Source organism: Mustela erminea, chromosome 12 (assembly GCF_009829155.1).
Source record: "Mustela erminea isolate mMusErm1 chromosome 12, mMusErm1.Pri, whole genome shotgun sequence".
NCBI lineage: Eukaryota > Metazoa > Chordata > Mammalia > Carnivora > Mustelidae > Mustela > Mustela erminea.
The window spans coordinates 26,466,541-26,483,155 of record NC_045625.1 but is presented as its reverse complement, the minus strand read 5'-3'; the positions used below and the strand labels follow the sequence as shown (position 1 = coordinate 26,483,155).

At 37.6% G+C, this 16,615-nt stretch overlaps 1 protein-coding gene across 3 annotated transcripts in view; it reads left to right on the top strand.

Moving 5' to 3' along the window:
• Nucleotides 1-16,615, top strand: part of SLC44A1 (solute carrier family 44 member 1) — a 197,330-nt gene that overhangs the window by 137,183 nt on the left and 43,532 nt on the right. For 2 of the 3 annotated variants that reach the window (XM_032306475.1, XM_032306474.1), the window contains exons 13-15: nucleotides 3,275-3,412; nucleotides 10,747-10,983; nucleotides 13,558-13,638. In XM_032306475.1, the coding sequence (XP_032162366.1) occupies nucleotides 3,275-3,412; nucleotides 10,747-10,983; nucleotides 13,558-13,638 (456 nt within the window). Of the gene's footprint in view, nucleotides 1-3,274; nucleotides 3,413-10,746; nucleotides 10,984-13,557; nucleotides 16,614-16,615 lie in introns of those variants that run through there. The other variant, XM_032306473.1, reaches the window with a different exon arrangement.

Sequence of the window (16,615 nt, the reverse complement as noted above, 5' to 3'; positions counted from 1 at the left end):
TCTCTCTGTCAAATAAATAAATAAAATCTTTAAAAAAAAAAAAAAAGGAACAGATAGTAAATATTTTTGGCTTTGTGGCCATATAGACTCTGTCCCATTTGCTCAGGTCTGCCATTGTAGGCTGAAAACAGCCATAAATGCCATGTAAGCAAATGAACATGGCTGGGTTCTGATAAAACTTTATTTACAGAAGTAGGCAGCAGGCCAGATTTGGTGCACAGGTGGTAGTTTTTCAACCTCTGCTTTAGAATAAATTGTTAAATGCGTTTTTTGTTTGTTTTGAGTATGGAGGGAATTGTATTGGTTCTTTGAGAATAGATCAGGCCTGAGAAGTTCTTCTCCATTATCTTTCAGCAGAGTTAAAATTACGTAAGATCAAAAGTATAGTTTATTTTTATGTCATTGAGGCATTTGGCAGAATATTTGAAAAGAAGCTTTGTAGATGAAGAAAGGTAGACCACTGCAGTTAGGTGATTAACTCTTTGGTGCCTGCTGCCTTTGAACTGATAAGAAACACTGGCTGATGACAATATATGAGAGCAAGCAGCAAATTATTGCTACCAGAACAATTTAATAGTATCATTTCCTTAAAAGACTCTGGATATTAGCTTTTGAGATAAAAAGAACTGCGAACACAATGTAGTAGTATGTTCCGATAATAAATTACCCCAATTTGTTTAGTGGAGTTTTATATAGCAAAATCATACTGTCTTTCTCAAAGAGCATCATTATATACTGCTCCCTTGGTGAAAAATTAGTGTCCTACTCAGTTGTAGTGTTCTTTCCTTGGCCCTAAAATACTCTGTATTTTTAATCAATGAATTTAACTGTGTAATGGCAACAAATTTTTGGTGACTCAGACTTCATCTTCATACCAAATTCCTATTAACTAACAAGCGTACAAGAGGAACATTCATAAAATAAAGACTGTGTCTCCCAAGCTCAGTGTTTAAATGGGAGTGGGAGATACAGGCCTCCAGTTAACGAAATAAATAAGTCATGGAGATGAAATGTACAGCATAGGGAAAATAGTCAGTGCTGTTGTTAATACTGTGGTGGCTGACGGTAGCCACTCTTGTGAGCAGAGCATAACTTACAGAGTTGTTATGTGTTACAGAGTCACTGTGTTGTGTAGCTGAAACTGATGCAACGTGATGTGCCAACTATATTTCAATTAAAAAAAAAAAAAAAATGGGACCCCGGGTAGCTCAGTCAGTTCAGCGTCTGCCTTTGGATCAGGTCCTGATCCCAGGGTCCTGGGATCGAGCCCTGCATTGGGCTCCCTGCTCAGCAGGGAGTCTGCTTCTCCCTCTCCCTCTACCCTGCTTGTGCTCTCTCTCTCTTTCAAATAAATAAAATTTAAAAAAAAAAAAGGAAAGAAAGAAGAAGACTTTATTTACAGGGGTACCTAAGGTATCTCAGTTGGTTGAGCATCTGACTCTTGGCTTTGGCTCAGGTCATGATCTCAGGGCATGAGATTCAGCCCGGCATCAGGCTCCATGCTCAGTAGGGAGTCTGTTTGAGATTCTCTCTCTCTCCCTCTGCCCCTCCCTTTACTCTTTCTCTCTCTCTAATAAATAAAATCTTTTTAAAAGATAAATGTTTCCAGGGCGCCTGGGTGGCTCAGTGGGTGAAGCCTCTGCCTTCGGCTCAGGTCATGATCTCAGGGTCCTGGGATCGAGTCCTGCGTTGGGCTCTCTCCTCAGCAGGGAGCCTGCTTCCTACTCTCTCTCTCTCCCTACTTGTGACCTCTCTCTCTATCAAATAAATAAATAAGATCTTTTAAATAAATAAATAAATACATAATAATAAAAAAAGAAAACAGTATTTCACAGACAACACAATGTAAAGTAAGCCCTTCATGTGCAGCAGTTTTCCAAGAACTTGAACATTTTGGACTCACCAACAATTTAAGTCCACACTAAACCAAAAATTCCTCGGGATTATAAGTTTTAGCCACAAAGCCTACATACTTTCGCTTCCTACGCCTCAGATGTATTTGATGTTCTAGCATGTATTCACATTTCCCAGAAAATGTCAATCCTATTCTAGAATGCACTGTACAAAGGGGAAAAAAATCAGAGTCTGTGACAGAGGGTCAGAGAGGACACGGAGCAGCAGAAGCAGGTATAATTGAATAAAAGTGTGTCACCTGGGACTCAGTACTACAAGGGACAGAAAGCCAGCTCCATCTGGCCTAAAAAAGAGAAAGTGAGAAAGGGGGAGGGGGACAGAAGAGAGATTCTTAGCACTTTATTAGCTTCTTAGGCTAAAGTCCAAAAATGTGGCTAGTTCCTAATCGTGCAAACATTGTCACCAAGTACAAGTCCCTGGTTTCTCTCTGCTCTTGCTTCCATGATGGTAGCCTTGCCCTCCCTTTCATGTTGTTACCTCCAGCAGCTTCAGGCTCTTCCCATTATGTTGGCCAAACAGCCCTGGCAGTACATCCCTTCACACCTTGCTCTCCAGGAAAATGAGAGACCTACTTTGTCTGGAGCTTTTATGGAAGAAGGAGACTTTTTTTTCCCCAGAAGCCCCAGGGAACATCTTTGGCTTTTATTGGCTCTATTAGTTTATGTCCCAGTCCCTGAACCCGTCTTTGTGGAGCTGGGTAGAACGGGCTGATTGGCTTACCTCAATCAGGGCCCGCCCCCAGAGCTAGAGGTAGCGTCCCCCACTCAGACTCTAAGAGAAGGGGGAAGGACTCTTCTCTCAAAGGGGACTTGGGGCCCTGCTCCCAGGAGGGAGGGGTGTATTGGGCAGCAAATAGCCGTCTACTACAAAAATAGTGAGAAGTGGCAGCACAGACGAAAGCACCAAGGGGAGATGGTAGGTGTTCCAGATAAAACAGCACGCATCCTTGTGCCTTTTATCTATTTGTGTGGCTTTTAAAGCATCACTGAAATGGTAATAGTGCATCCCTGATATTCACAGTGATGAACCTGAGACATCTAGGAAAGGTTAAATTATGTTTGATTTACTAAGACGGGGAAGAAGTTAATGGATGTTGGAAAGGTTTGTGTGCCTTAATAAATATCAGTGTTTTAAAAAGACTGAAATAAGCCAACTGAAAAGCTCTTTTTACCATATTGGGTTTTGGGGGTTTTTTTATGTCTAATATTCCTTGTGCTGAGTTTTAACCTGTACCTTACCAGAGCCATGGGTTTAACTGGGAACTGTTTTCACAAGCTGTGCTTTAACTGTATTTGGTTTATATCTTAACAGAGCAAAATTACATTTACTGATGAAAATACCATTTTTTGCTTTTGTACAGAATGCATACACAGCCACAGCTATCAACAGCACCAACTTCTGCACCTCCGCGAAGGATGCCTTTGTCATTCTTGTGGAGAATGCTTTACGGGTGGCTGCCATCAACACAGTGGGGGATTTCATGTTGTTCCTAGGCAAGGTAAGACCACATCTGTTACCTGAGACATACAGTGAATTTTTGCATATATATGTGTTTGCTTTTTCATTTGAAAAATATCTAGTCCACCAAAAAACTTAAAGTAATATAGGTAATATATAAGAAGCACTTACAAAGCCCTTAATTTATGTCAGGCACTCTTCTAAGTACTTTACATGTCTGGTGCTCATTTAATCCTAACAAGAAATTTGTGAAGGAAGTTCTGTTATTATCCTCATTTTACAGATGGGAAAACTGAGACAGCAGTCAGTAATACGTCCATGTTTCTCCTTACATACTTTGATCTGTACAGAATTCAGGAATAGTCTTCTTAGTGGTTAGAGGTGCTGTATCTGGAGCCTGACTGCCTGGACTTAAATCCTGGCTCTCTCACTGTGTGACCTGAAGCAGGGTACATAACCGTTCTGTGCCTCAGTTTGTTCATCTGTGGAAGTGGGATAATAATAGAGCCAAACCCCTAGGGTTGTAAGGATTAGACTGGCTAATACATGTAGTGTACCTAAGACAGTGTCTGACGCACTGTAAGTTCTCAATGAATGTTGGCTGTCACTGTTACTGTATATAAATGCCTTTAAAACAGAGCTGTGTGGGAATGAGACTTAAAGTGTCTGAAAAGAGGTAATTTTTCTATACTATTAAAATCTGCAGAATAATAAATAACATTATAGTTGGATTTCTGTGTATCTGTACATAAATATACTCAGAAATTTTGAAAAATTAATATACTATACCATAGACAATATACCATAAAATACTCAGAAATTTTGAAAAATTAAGCTGACATCCCTATAACCTAATAACATCACTTATATATATTCCCTCCCAGTGTTTTATCATAGGCTTATATTTCTATAGTGTAACAATCATAGCATACTTACCAATTTGTTCTGCCCTTTGCACATTATATTACATTGTATCCAGTTCTCCTGTTGCTTTGATAATCTTCATAAGTATTCATGATCATGATGGGCAGTATTTTATCAAATGCTATTCTTAGACACTCTCTTACTGCTAAACACTTAAGTTCCTCCAGCCACTGTGTTTTGAAAATGCTTTTAAAAAGGAAAAAATACTTGGTGTAGAGAGGCCAAGATACCATGGTGTGGTGTCAAGTTCTCAGGCAGCTGTCATCTAAAAAGAATTATAAAACCGTGCAGTTGTTTTGAAAATCTGTAATTAAACTTACTTGGATTAAATTAAATTAAATTAAACTTGGATTTGTTCTTGTCATGTTTTTACAACAGGAAATGTTTTATAGTAAGGATTGAATGAGTCAGTCCATGTTAAGGACTGAGTATAGCGTTTGACACTCTTATTAACTATTGCTATTATTTATATGCTATATGACTAATTTAGGAAGCCTTCAGATTTTATGTCTAGTTTATGTTTTACATATTTATAATTTATCCCCACTACTAAGAAGGATATGAAGCAGCTTAAAATACGAACATATGTACACAGAGCAGTTAAAATAGAAGAGAAGCCATAGAGAGAAATAACAGAAAGTTATTCTCAGGGGCAGCATTTGATCATAATGGTGATTTTAGTAAACTCTGATGGAGACACTTGCTCCGTATTAGGTACTGAGGAATGTACTTTATGGGAAGTGTTATTCGTCCTCTCCTAGAATGTGAGCCGCTACTGTTTTCCTTCATTTTGTAGCAGAGGAAACTCAAGTTTAGAGAACTATATAGGTTGCCCAAATTTAAAGGACTAGAATGTGGCAGAGCTGGAGTTCAAACTTACGTCTGTCTAACTTCTCAGTTTGCAGTCACTATGTGCTAACCTTAAGTTTGCCCTTGAACTTTTTTTTTTAAGTCTTTTGATTCAGTAATTCTGTTTATGATAAACCACTGCTAGATATAATCCTAAATACAGAAAAATATAACATTATTTCTAATAGTTAGTAATCGCCAACAATCTACTGCCTACCAATAGAGAAATGGTTAGAAATAATAGCAAACTGTTATTCACCTGTTGTTAAACCATGTTTTTATTGAAAGTTTATCATGTGATCTTTACATATAATATGACAAGTGAAAAGACTGACTTGACTATCAGTTTAAGGATGTACATATGAGAAAAGGATGTACATATTAGAAAGAATTACTATCTCAAAATGTTAATGATTATCTTTGGATATTGAAAATACAAGTGATTCCAAACCCCTTCCCCTGCTTTACCATAATGAAATAAGTTCTCTATATGAAATACACATTTCTCATAATGGGAAAATATAGAGGTGATAAAATACAGTGTTTTAAAATTGACTTTGAGTTTTTGAGCAGCCTATATCAAAATCTTTTCTTTGGTTTTACCATTTTTTTCATTCCACAAATATCCTAGAGTGCCCACTAGTAATATGCTAGGAACTTTTCTGGATACTGGTGATACAGTAGTCAATAAAGAGAATTTAAAATCTAGTAGAAAAAGTAGTTTTATATCCCTTTTTTCACTTTATGTTATGAGCATTTCCTATTTTATTAAAAATGTTTTAATCATGGTTATACAATTGTATCATTTATTTAACTAAGCCTCCAATTTTTTATAGTTAAACTATTCTCATTTTACTAACATAAAGTATGATACAGAGAAACTTTTGTATACAAATCCTTGCCTGCATCAATCCTTATTTCTTGAGTCCAGAATCCTAGAAATAGAATTAATGAGTCAGAGTACATAATAGGTTTTTTGATGTACATTACCAAATTGCTTTTCAGGAACATTTACATTTGAATAATATAAAATTTATAACACTGTAAAAAAATTACTTTTAAAACCATGAAAGATAAACTGTTTTTTTTTTAATAGTATTTTATTTATTTATTTGACAGAGATCACAAGTAGGCAGAGAGGCAGAGAGAAAGGAGGAAGCAGGCTCCCCGCGGAGCAGAGAACCCGATGTGGGGCTCGATCCCAGGACCCTGGGATCATGACCTGAGCCGAAGGCAGAGGCTTAACCCACTGAGCCACCCAGGCGCCCGATAAACTGTTTTTTAATCCAGATACCCAAAAAGAAAAAAATAAAAAATGAGAGGGGAATAAAGTCTGGGTTTCCAACATACTGAGATAAACATTCTATAGTTTTCTTTTAAAAAAATATAGTTCTGATCACAGAATACAGTAAATCTTTTGAAAGCATTTCTTTCTAAAAGTGGTTGCTAGTGTGCAGAAATAGTTTCTGAGCAGATAGTTCAAGAGGGGAAATCGGAAATCCCCAGGTTCTCTGGGGAAAGACAGAGGCACCTGTGTGGCTCAGTCTGTTAAGTTTCTGCTGTTTGGCTCAGGTCATGATCCCAGGGTCCTGGGATGCAGCCCTTCCTCAGTCTTCTGCTCATTTGGGAGCCTGCTTATCCCCTCTCTCCCTCTGCTCTTCCCCCTGCTTGTGCACTCTTTCTCTGTATCTCTCACTCACTCTCCTTCAAATAAATAAAATCATTTTTAAGAATTAAATAAAAGTGTCCGGAACGAACTATTGATAATATACAACTTGGATTAATCATGAGATAATTGTGCAGAGTGGAAAACACCAACGCCAGAAAAGTAACTACTGTATGTTTCCATTTATGTAACATTCTTATATACCTTTTTTTTTTAATTAAGCACTACACTCAACATGGGACTTGAACTGATTATATAACATTTTTGAAATGACAACATTATGGAAATTGGTGGTCACTCAGCTAGAGATGGGGTGGGGGAGGAGTAGGAGTAGTTATAAAAGGTTAACGTGAAGGATCCTTGTGATGATGGAAATGTTCTGTATCTTGACTGTGTCAATGTCAATACTGTGGTTGTGGTATTGTACTGTATACAAGATGTTACCATTGAAAGGAACTGGGTAAAGGGTTTATGGAATCATTCTTTGTTATTTCTTACAACTATACGTGAATCCAAAATTGTCTCAAAATTTACCATTTCATTTGTAAAACCCCAGAATTCAGGGGCATCAGGTGGCTCAGTGGGTTAAGCCTCTGCCTTCGGCTCAGGTCATGGTCTCAGGTTCCTGGGATGGAGCCCCAAGTCGGGCTCTCTACTCAGCAGGGAGCCTGCTTCCCCCTTTCTCTCTGCCTGCCTTTATGCCTACTTGTGATCTCTCTCTCTCTTTCTGTCAAATAAATAAATAAAATCTTTTAAAATAAGTAAATAAATAAAATATTAAACATCTTAAAAAAAATAAAAAACCCTGAATTTAAAAGAAAACAAAAGACAATGCCCTGGATTCCATTTCTGTGGAACCCAAGTGATTGCATGGAATGGAATTAGATTTGGAAGGGATCTTAGCTCCTCTAATTTAGTGGCTTGTGACCTGTGATCACTGGTTTGTAGGGTCCTCCTAGGTAAGAATAGAGATCTACAAGCTATTTAAACATTTTCAACTCCTATAGATAATGCATATTTGCCCAATAAAATTATACCAAAAACCCTACAAAATCTGTTTCTCCACTTCTGTGTGAAATTTTTTCATCTCTATCTGAGAATACTACTTATAACATTAATTATTGGCAGTTTATTTGGCATTGATTAATTAAAAATGAGAATATGAATTATTACTTAAATAGGTGCTATTTTACTGGTAAACAAAATCTTTCAAAACTTGAGTTCTATGTGGAAAGGGCATCATAATGCAAGATTTATGGTGGAAATCAAAGGAAGGAAGAAACAAACAGATTGCCAAGCCCTGTGTTATATGCTTTCAGAATGCTTATTTTAACAATTATGGGATGTGTGTACTCTTAGGTCTCTTTTAAAGGCAGAAAAACAGACTCAGAAAGCCTGAATTTGAACTTGCTTGGAGTCACAAACTAGGAAGCATTAACTCTGTGTGATTCAGATCTATGTCTTTCTGATTCCAAAACTAGCACCCTTTCCTTCCTGCTTCTCACATCCTGGCCTGTATATGAATCTCTTCTGTTGCAGTAATGTATCCAGTAGACAGGAGAGTCTAAACTTTTTAAATCGGGTGTCTTATTAGGAAAAAAAAAATTGAGCACACTTCCTAATATATTTATATTTATTAATATATATACAGCTTTTAATAATATGTATTGTAAAGCATAGTACAAAAGAAAATTTCAGTAAATGAGAAATACAATATGAAGTCCTAGGTGATCCGCTTCAATACTCCTTGAGTATGTATATCCCACTATGGAGACCATTGATAAAGACCAGTACTTCTTATAGGCTGTGGACTTTATCAGAATGACCCGAGGTACTTTTTAAATAAATATTGCTGGGTTTCATCTTAGATCCAACCAACTGGACTCTGGGGGTAGGGCCCAGGAATCTGTGTTATTCTCGAACTCTCCAATTGATAACCTAGACCCCTCATCGTTTGAGAGCCATTAATGTATCCTCTGCTTGAATAAATGCATGATGCCCTTTCACTGTATTTGGAAGCAATTATTACACTTCTCTGACCTTTTCAGCTAAATATCATGAATTCTCTTTTTTTTTTTTTTTTAAAGATTTTATTTATTTGACAGATGACAAGTAGGCAGCGAGGCAGGCAGAGAGAGAGAGAAGAGAAAGCAGGCTCCCCATAAAGCAGAGAGCCCAATGTGGGGCTCGATCCCAGAACCCTGGGATCATGACCTGAGCCGAAGGCAGAGGCTTTAACCCACTGAGCCACTCAGGCACCCCTGAATATCATAAATTCTTGAAGTTTTTCTAAAGTGACAGTATCCATCCTTCCACCTCAACAGCTTTTATCTCAACATTGGTTTGGTTTGTCTGAGCCACATCTTCTCCCTATAATTGACTTTAACATTTCAAATGTGGCTTAACTTTAAGTAGTCTAATGAGAGCATAAAGAACCTAAGTCCTTCTATAGGGTGGATATCAACAATTTGAAGAAGAGCTATCAAAAACAGTGATTTCATCCTAAAACCAAAAAGCATGAGAGAAAATGGATATAATTACCTATAGAAGTCACCCCAGAAAGTAATGGTAAGAGAGGATTCCTGAATGTTTGCCACCAAAAAATGGTAAAGGGTCTTCAAAATTTGGAGCAGACCCAGATTTGTTCCCTAAAATCATCCGAGAAGGGTCAGCTTATAGCCTAACCAATATTTCGTCTAATGCATTATAACTCTTGGTTAAAATAATAGAGAAGGAGAGATGCTTTGGTGTGGATAAATAGTAGGGGAAAGGCAAGAGAATTAATTCTCAAGCTGCCTGTTCTCAACACTGGACAGGGAAAGACTGCTATGATCCTAGAGGACTCTTTCTTTTCCTTTGTTACTTAATGATGGATGGTAAGGCAAATAAGGGGCTGAGCAAGACTGTGTTTAGGATTCAGTATAACCTATTGCTGCTTTATATCCATATCCAAGTATTTACTGAGTTTTTACCTGCAAGGAATGCTGGAGTTGGCATCGCAAGACCATGATTTAGGTGGTATCTGCTCTTCTACTCTGTGACCCTGGGCAGGTTGCATAGTGTCTCTGAGCACATTTCCCAGTCTATAAAATGAGGATGATGATGTTTTCCATAAACCATTATAGGGACTGAAAAGCTGAACTAAAATATAGTAAAAGAACTACAAGAAATTTCAAGAGTAGGTCATTCTTGACAATAAGCAAATTGGCTATTTCTTGTATTCGTCTATGATGGATGCTTGTGGCAACCTCTTTCCTCACAGGTAATCTAAATTTAAATTTCGTGGCAAATCATATTCAACTCACCATGTATTCTGTGTGAAATAAAATATGAAACAAAGAAAAAACTCTCAGAGATGTTTGTTGCAGCATTATTTATACCAGAAAACAATAGAAGTCTCCAGATGTAGGAACCCAGTCAAATTTTCTAAGTCTCATGTAAGATGAAATTATGTGACTAAGTGTTTATGAAACATTTGATAGTGATATTATAAATATTAATGAATAGCTTTTAATGATTCATATGTATAATGCTATTTCATATATGTAAAAGTGCTTAGAAGTACATAGCAATACCCCGGAATGTCAATAATTTTTTTCTGAGTGCTAATGGGGTCATTTCCTAAAATATGTATACACTTATTTTAAAAATGGCCACAGGTGCTATATATATATGGGAAGTTTTAAGGAATAAGCATAATCTTTGGAAAACATGATTCTTTTTTCATGTAAACCAGAGCGTTTAAAAGGACGATGTTTTGTTTATGTGATAAACATGTGTATGTATCTGTGGGTCTGTGTGGATGACATACTTCCTGACTTGAGGTGGAATGAATGTATGCAACCATCATTTAAGAATTTTGAAGGGAACTTGAAATCTGCACGTGTTGAACAAACAGTGGCTATTAAATGGGCTCTTTGTTCTCTCTGCTTCAGGTGCTGATAGTCTGCAGCACAGGCTTGGCTGGGATTATGCTGCTCAACTACCAGCAAGATTACACAGTCTGGGTGCTGCCTCTGATCATCGTCTGCCTCTTTGCTTTCCTAGTCGCTCATTGCTTCCTGTCCATTTACGAAATGGTAGTGGATGTATTATTCTTGTGTTTTGCCATTGATACAAAATACAATGATGGGAGCCCTGGCAGAGAATTCTATATGGATAAAGTGCTGATGGTAAGTACTTCAAATGCCCTCAATTGCTTTAGGGGTAAAAATACGATTCAGAATTTTTGCAAGACGTTGTCTATATTTCATCGCTATTATATGCAACTGAGTAATTGAGGATGAGACCTGTAGTGCTCATGAATGAGCTTAGTCTTGGGGAAATCAGGGAAGGAGCTCTTCTTGGCGTGGATGGGACCGTTTATAGCTGGAGCAACAACCATTAGGTAGCCCCAATTCACATTATTTCAAACTCCTGCCTCCCTCTCTGTGATTAGATGGATTAGAATTGACTTTTTAAACCTGCATTTTAGCCCTTGAATTGGAACACTGGACTACTGATGTTCTAAGTGCCATTTCCTAAAGTGGAGCTCAAAGACTTCCCAGGTTGTAGTACCTGCTTGTATTTCTCTATCACCTTTCCAAATATTATTGCCATCAGCCCCATTAAAACTCATTATCCTAAGTATGCCAGGCCAAATTGAAAGTGTTTCATAATGAATACAGATGAACAGACCCTGATTGATTGTATTGTTTTCTGTAAGTCAAGATCCAAAGATAAAGGTATTACATTCAGATTCTTTATAGTTACGGTATAGTTATGTAGACTCTGCAGATTCCCTATGTTAGAATCTCAATAGAAATTTTTTAAAATTTAGAAATCCTACTTAAATGGTTCAAATACTGTTAACACTGTCAAATGCTACCAAATTAAGGATACTTAATAGTACTTTGCTAGTAAGCTGTGAAATGTTCCTGTCTGAAGGGTGGGTAATGTTGAAGACTGAACATTAGACATTGAGTTAACAAGTCCTCTTCCAGGAGCATGGTTTATCTAGTTAAGTCTAATAAATATGTCGGGGGGTGCCTGGGTGGCTCAGTGGGTTAAAGCCTCTGCCTTTGGCTCAGGTCATGATCCCAGGGTTCTGGGATCGAGCCCCAGCTCGAGCAGGGAGCCTGCTACACCCCCCCCCACCTTCTCTGCCTGCCTGTCTACTTGTGATCTCTGTCTGTCAAATAAATAAATAAAATCTTTAAAAAAATAAAAATATAAAAATTAAAATAAAATAAATATGTCGGGAAGCCTGGGAGGTACAGTTGGTTAAGTGACTGCCTTCGGCTCAGGTCATGATCCTGGAGCCCCAGGATCCTGTCCCACATTGTGCTCCCTGCTCTGTTGGGAGTCGGCTTCTCCCTCTGACCTTCCGTTCTCATGCTCTGTCTGTCTCTCTCTCAAGTAAATAAATACAATCTTATAAATAAATAAATAAAATGTGTCATTGAATAAAATAGATTCCTTTTTTCCCCTCTCCCAGTCACAAAAATTCCAAATGATTTAGCTGACGTATTTGGTACTGAATATCTTTCACTGAGAACTACATTTTGGCCATTTCCATAATGTCTATACTATAATTCTAACTGGTTTTTCTTGTGATGGAATTTGACTTGTGAGCATTCCATCTCCTTTTTGATGAAGGCATTTGAGAGCGAGTGAGGGAAGCAGGCTCCCTGCTGAGCAGAGAGCCCGATGTGATCCGGGACTTGATCCCAGGATCCTGAGATCATGACCTGAGCTGAAGGCAGCGGCTTAACCCACTGAGCCACCCAGGCACCCTCCCAGTTTAGATAAAATCTTAAGAAGAAGAATTACTTGTGGGATGCCTGGGTGGCTCAGTTGGTTAGGCCACTGCCTTAGGCTCAGGTCATGATCCCAGGGTCCTGGGATCAAGTCCCACATCGGGCTCCTCGGTGGGGAGCCTGCTTCTTTCTCTGCCTCTGCCTGCTTGTGCACTGTCTGTCTGTCTCTCTCTCTCTCTGACAAATAAATAAATAAAATATTAAAAAAAAAAAGAAGAATTACTTGTTTCTATTTTTTAAACCTCTGATCAAAAGTTGAGTTAAAAAAAAATAACACTTTTTCTTCTTTTAGTTTTCTTCTGTAAGAATGATGAGTATATCGAATGGAGAAGTGCTCCATAAACTTTGACAAGATAGAGATGTTTCCTTCAGGGTATAATCCCATTTTGACTACTTTTCTACCACAGGTTCTTGTTGTAACTTCCCGTCTTCCTGCTTTATGGAGTAATTTCAAAGCCAAATAGACTTTTTTTTTTAAGTAGCTTATTTCTGGTTTGGTAAAAAGAGTTATCTGGGCTTAGTATCAGTGCTTTCTTTTACCTTCTAGGGTTATTTTAAAGACGGGCCTTCTGGAGTAAAATAGTCTTTGTTATTCCCTTTAACCTTGATATGGAAAAAGTAAAACAACAAATAAAACAAGAATCTATGGGAAAATAGTCCTCTTAAAAATAATTAGGTATTTTCTCTTCCAAATAGAAATAACATTCTCTCTCTGAGCCTGAGTGAGATGGTCCCAGTGAATGTATGGAAAAAAGATTTTATCTTGACATTGCTGCCTACCCGCACCAACTTAGCAGCTCTTGTGTAGTGATACTATCACTTATTGCTATGTTTTTAGGGCATCCCTTTATTAACATTGAATCCAAAATGTAAACGCTCCTTAGGTTCATCTACCAACCACAATCTGAAGGACCTAAGAATTTATGCCATTTGGTCCCTATTTTGCAGGAGTTTGTGGAAAACAGTAGAAAAGCAATGAAAGAAGCTGGTAAGGGAGGCGTTGCTGATGCCAGAGAGCTGAAACCGATGGTAGGTGGAGATGAGGAGGTGGCCGGCCTCCAAGAGTTTCATTTTCACTTCCTCTCTCTCAGTGTCTTCACTGACTGCACTTCTTCGGGAGAAGCTGTTGTTATCTGTATCACGCAGGATGTTCTGCTCTTTCTGTTTGTGTGTTTACCCATCACTTGGATGGCAGAACTCTTGTCACAACTGAGACCACCTTCTGTAAAAGTAAGCTGAAAGGAACAGTGTCTTTTCCCGTGCTCCTGGTGGGGAGGGACTGTTTCTGTCCCTAAAGTAAAATTGCCATTTCTCGGGTGGAGGGTGTTTGTTTTGTTTTGTTTTGTTTTTTTCCTTTTTAACTGTCAGTGTTTGGTTTTCATCAGACTGAACATTTGGTTGCACACGTGAACTGACAGTTTGATTTTTGTCATTTTTGGAAGGTGATAATAATTCCTTTCAACTTGCTAAAATTCATATCCCCCACGTTTTTAATATTGGTTTGTTTCTGTTGCTGTCTTTTTTCCCTTGCTGACTTTTTCTTCTGTTGCCTGGATTGTACTTTCTTTGTTTCTTCAGCTATTTTTCAGTAGGAAACAAGGTTATTTCCATCAACACTCACATTCCCCGCTCAGAAAGACAACCGGGTCTTCTCTAATCTCAGCTTGATTGTGAGAAGGATAAATTATCTCTGGTCAGGGATACGTGTGTATTATAAGTACTGCACTTTATTTGACAAAAAGCAACTCAGTCAGCATAAGAGAATCCTGAGTAGCTTTTCCCATAGATATTCTCACCTCTGCATAATAACAGATGTCTCTCACACATATTTGTGTAATTACTGCTTATTTTACCAATGTATTCTTAAAGAGCATGTGACTTCAAAATATTATATAATTGCCTCCCTCCTTAAATGGTACATTTTAAATAACATGACTTCTCATTGCACGTAACTTCCAAAAGCGTGAGATTAAGACTCCTCTTTCTTCTTTCTAGTTTAGTAAGTGGTTGATTTCATAGGTCTCCATCTGGAGAAATACATAATATAAAACAAGCCCATTTAAGTATATAAGCGTAAAGGAAATGGGTTCGTTTAAGGTTGGGAGGGGCATATGTATATGCATATGAATATGCAAAATAATTGCATATTCAACCTAAATTGAAGCCTCAGCAGAATGTGTAGATATAAACTCTTTCTCCATAACCCCCTTCCAAGGCCTATTTTGGTGTTGCTTTTAATAGCACTGATGATTATAAAGTCATACCTTCAGTGTTTAGTTCCCAAGTATAGATCACTCTAATTTTAAGTAAAAGGATGTAGAGCTCTTAGTTTTAAGCATGCATTAGCCAGAACTGCATTGAGTGGGCAAGAGGCACCATCAGCATTGCCCATGGTCTGGTTGCTTGCCTTCCCTACCCTTTCTATATCCCTCTTACTTGCCACTGGCCAATGGAGAAAGCAGTAAAGATTCTTGCCAATCTTCTGGTGGCATGGGTAAATGAGGAAGGCTTTCTTCGTGTCATTCTTGGCTTATCTTACTTGTTCAGTAAATAAGGTTCCCAACCTATAAATTTAAAAAGGTAAAATATAAAATCTTAAAATGTAAACCCTCTTCTCTCTACCACTTTCTGTCTTTCTAGTGGTTGGCACTTCTATTAAATCATTTGTCAGTAATAGTCATTTTTCCAAAGGGAGAAATATGTGGAGGTCTACACTATCTTAGTTTGAACCATGAATTGACATGTATTTTTTTTTTTTTTGCATTATCCTTTAGTGAGAGATAAATTGTGGTAGACCAGATGGCAAGTATGCCTTCTCTCCTCAAAACCCTAATTCATAGGTAATAATAATAGAATTGCCCAAGTTATGTGGCATTCTACCAGAAGCTAAGAACTTAGAAAGATTTTTTTCCCCCTAATATTGCTTTCAGTTTTAAATTATTGTTCCTTAACTCAAACACTGCTTTAAAATCTTCATTCATTTTTTGCTTTTATTTTATATTGTTCATCAGCTCATTGCTTTCAAATTTGTGACAAAACTCTCCACTGTGTCCTGAAATATCTCTTTTATGTGCATTGTTCTTCTGGTGCTTTGGACATTACAGCATTTGATCCCTAAGAATGATGTTTTTATATGGCTTAAAAACTTTGCAGGAGAGAATTTGAGAAATTTCTCGCAGAGTAGTTAAATACTTGAAGCATAATCAATACCTCTCATTCTTATCCCTCTTCTCCATTAGCATGGTTGGAGTTGACCACCATCTTGGATGTGTTCCTAAATAATTACCTGAGAAATTTCTCACTAAAGTTTGGGGATTGGTAGAATTTAGTATTGTTTATTTGTATTTGCTTGTTTTAATTCACATGTTATTCCCATATATGAAAGTTGTATGAAAGCATCATACCTATTTTGCCATATCTGTACAACCTGCTGTTTAAGTTCACTGGTCTATCTTCTTTCTTAGTGGGATATTTTACTTTAGAATTTACTTTTAGCCTATAGAATAATGTTCAGGGAAAAAAATGAGCTTTTAAATTTCCTTTTTGACAGGGAATCATTGAACTAAAATATAAGTACTTCCAGTTTTCCTCGTGGACTTTTTTTCTTTTCTTTTTTTTTTTGAGAGAAACTCACTAGTTAAGGAAACGTCAAAGGTTTGTGAGGTCACCCTATACATCTTTGAAAATTATTTTAGAAAAATTGATCACATGTGATGTAGAAGTTAAAGAAGGAGACACTCGGCCTTCTGCCTATAGGAAAGAATTTATAGAGGAAAGGGAGGGGAAAAACCTGGACACTGCAGCAACGTAGGCGGGAGATGTATTCTCTGCATATCTCAGAGCTTACCCAGAAGTGTGACTTTCCACCTTCATAGGAATTGCAGCCCCTTGGAATATAGGTTTGGGGAGAAGGGCTCTCAATCCATTTTGCTTTGTTGCCGCTTGTGACCATCTATGTATTTGTAACATCGTTCATGACCTCCTTTTAATGGTAATTGTCTAAGAT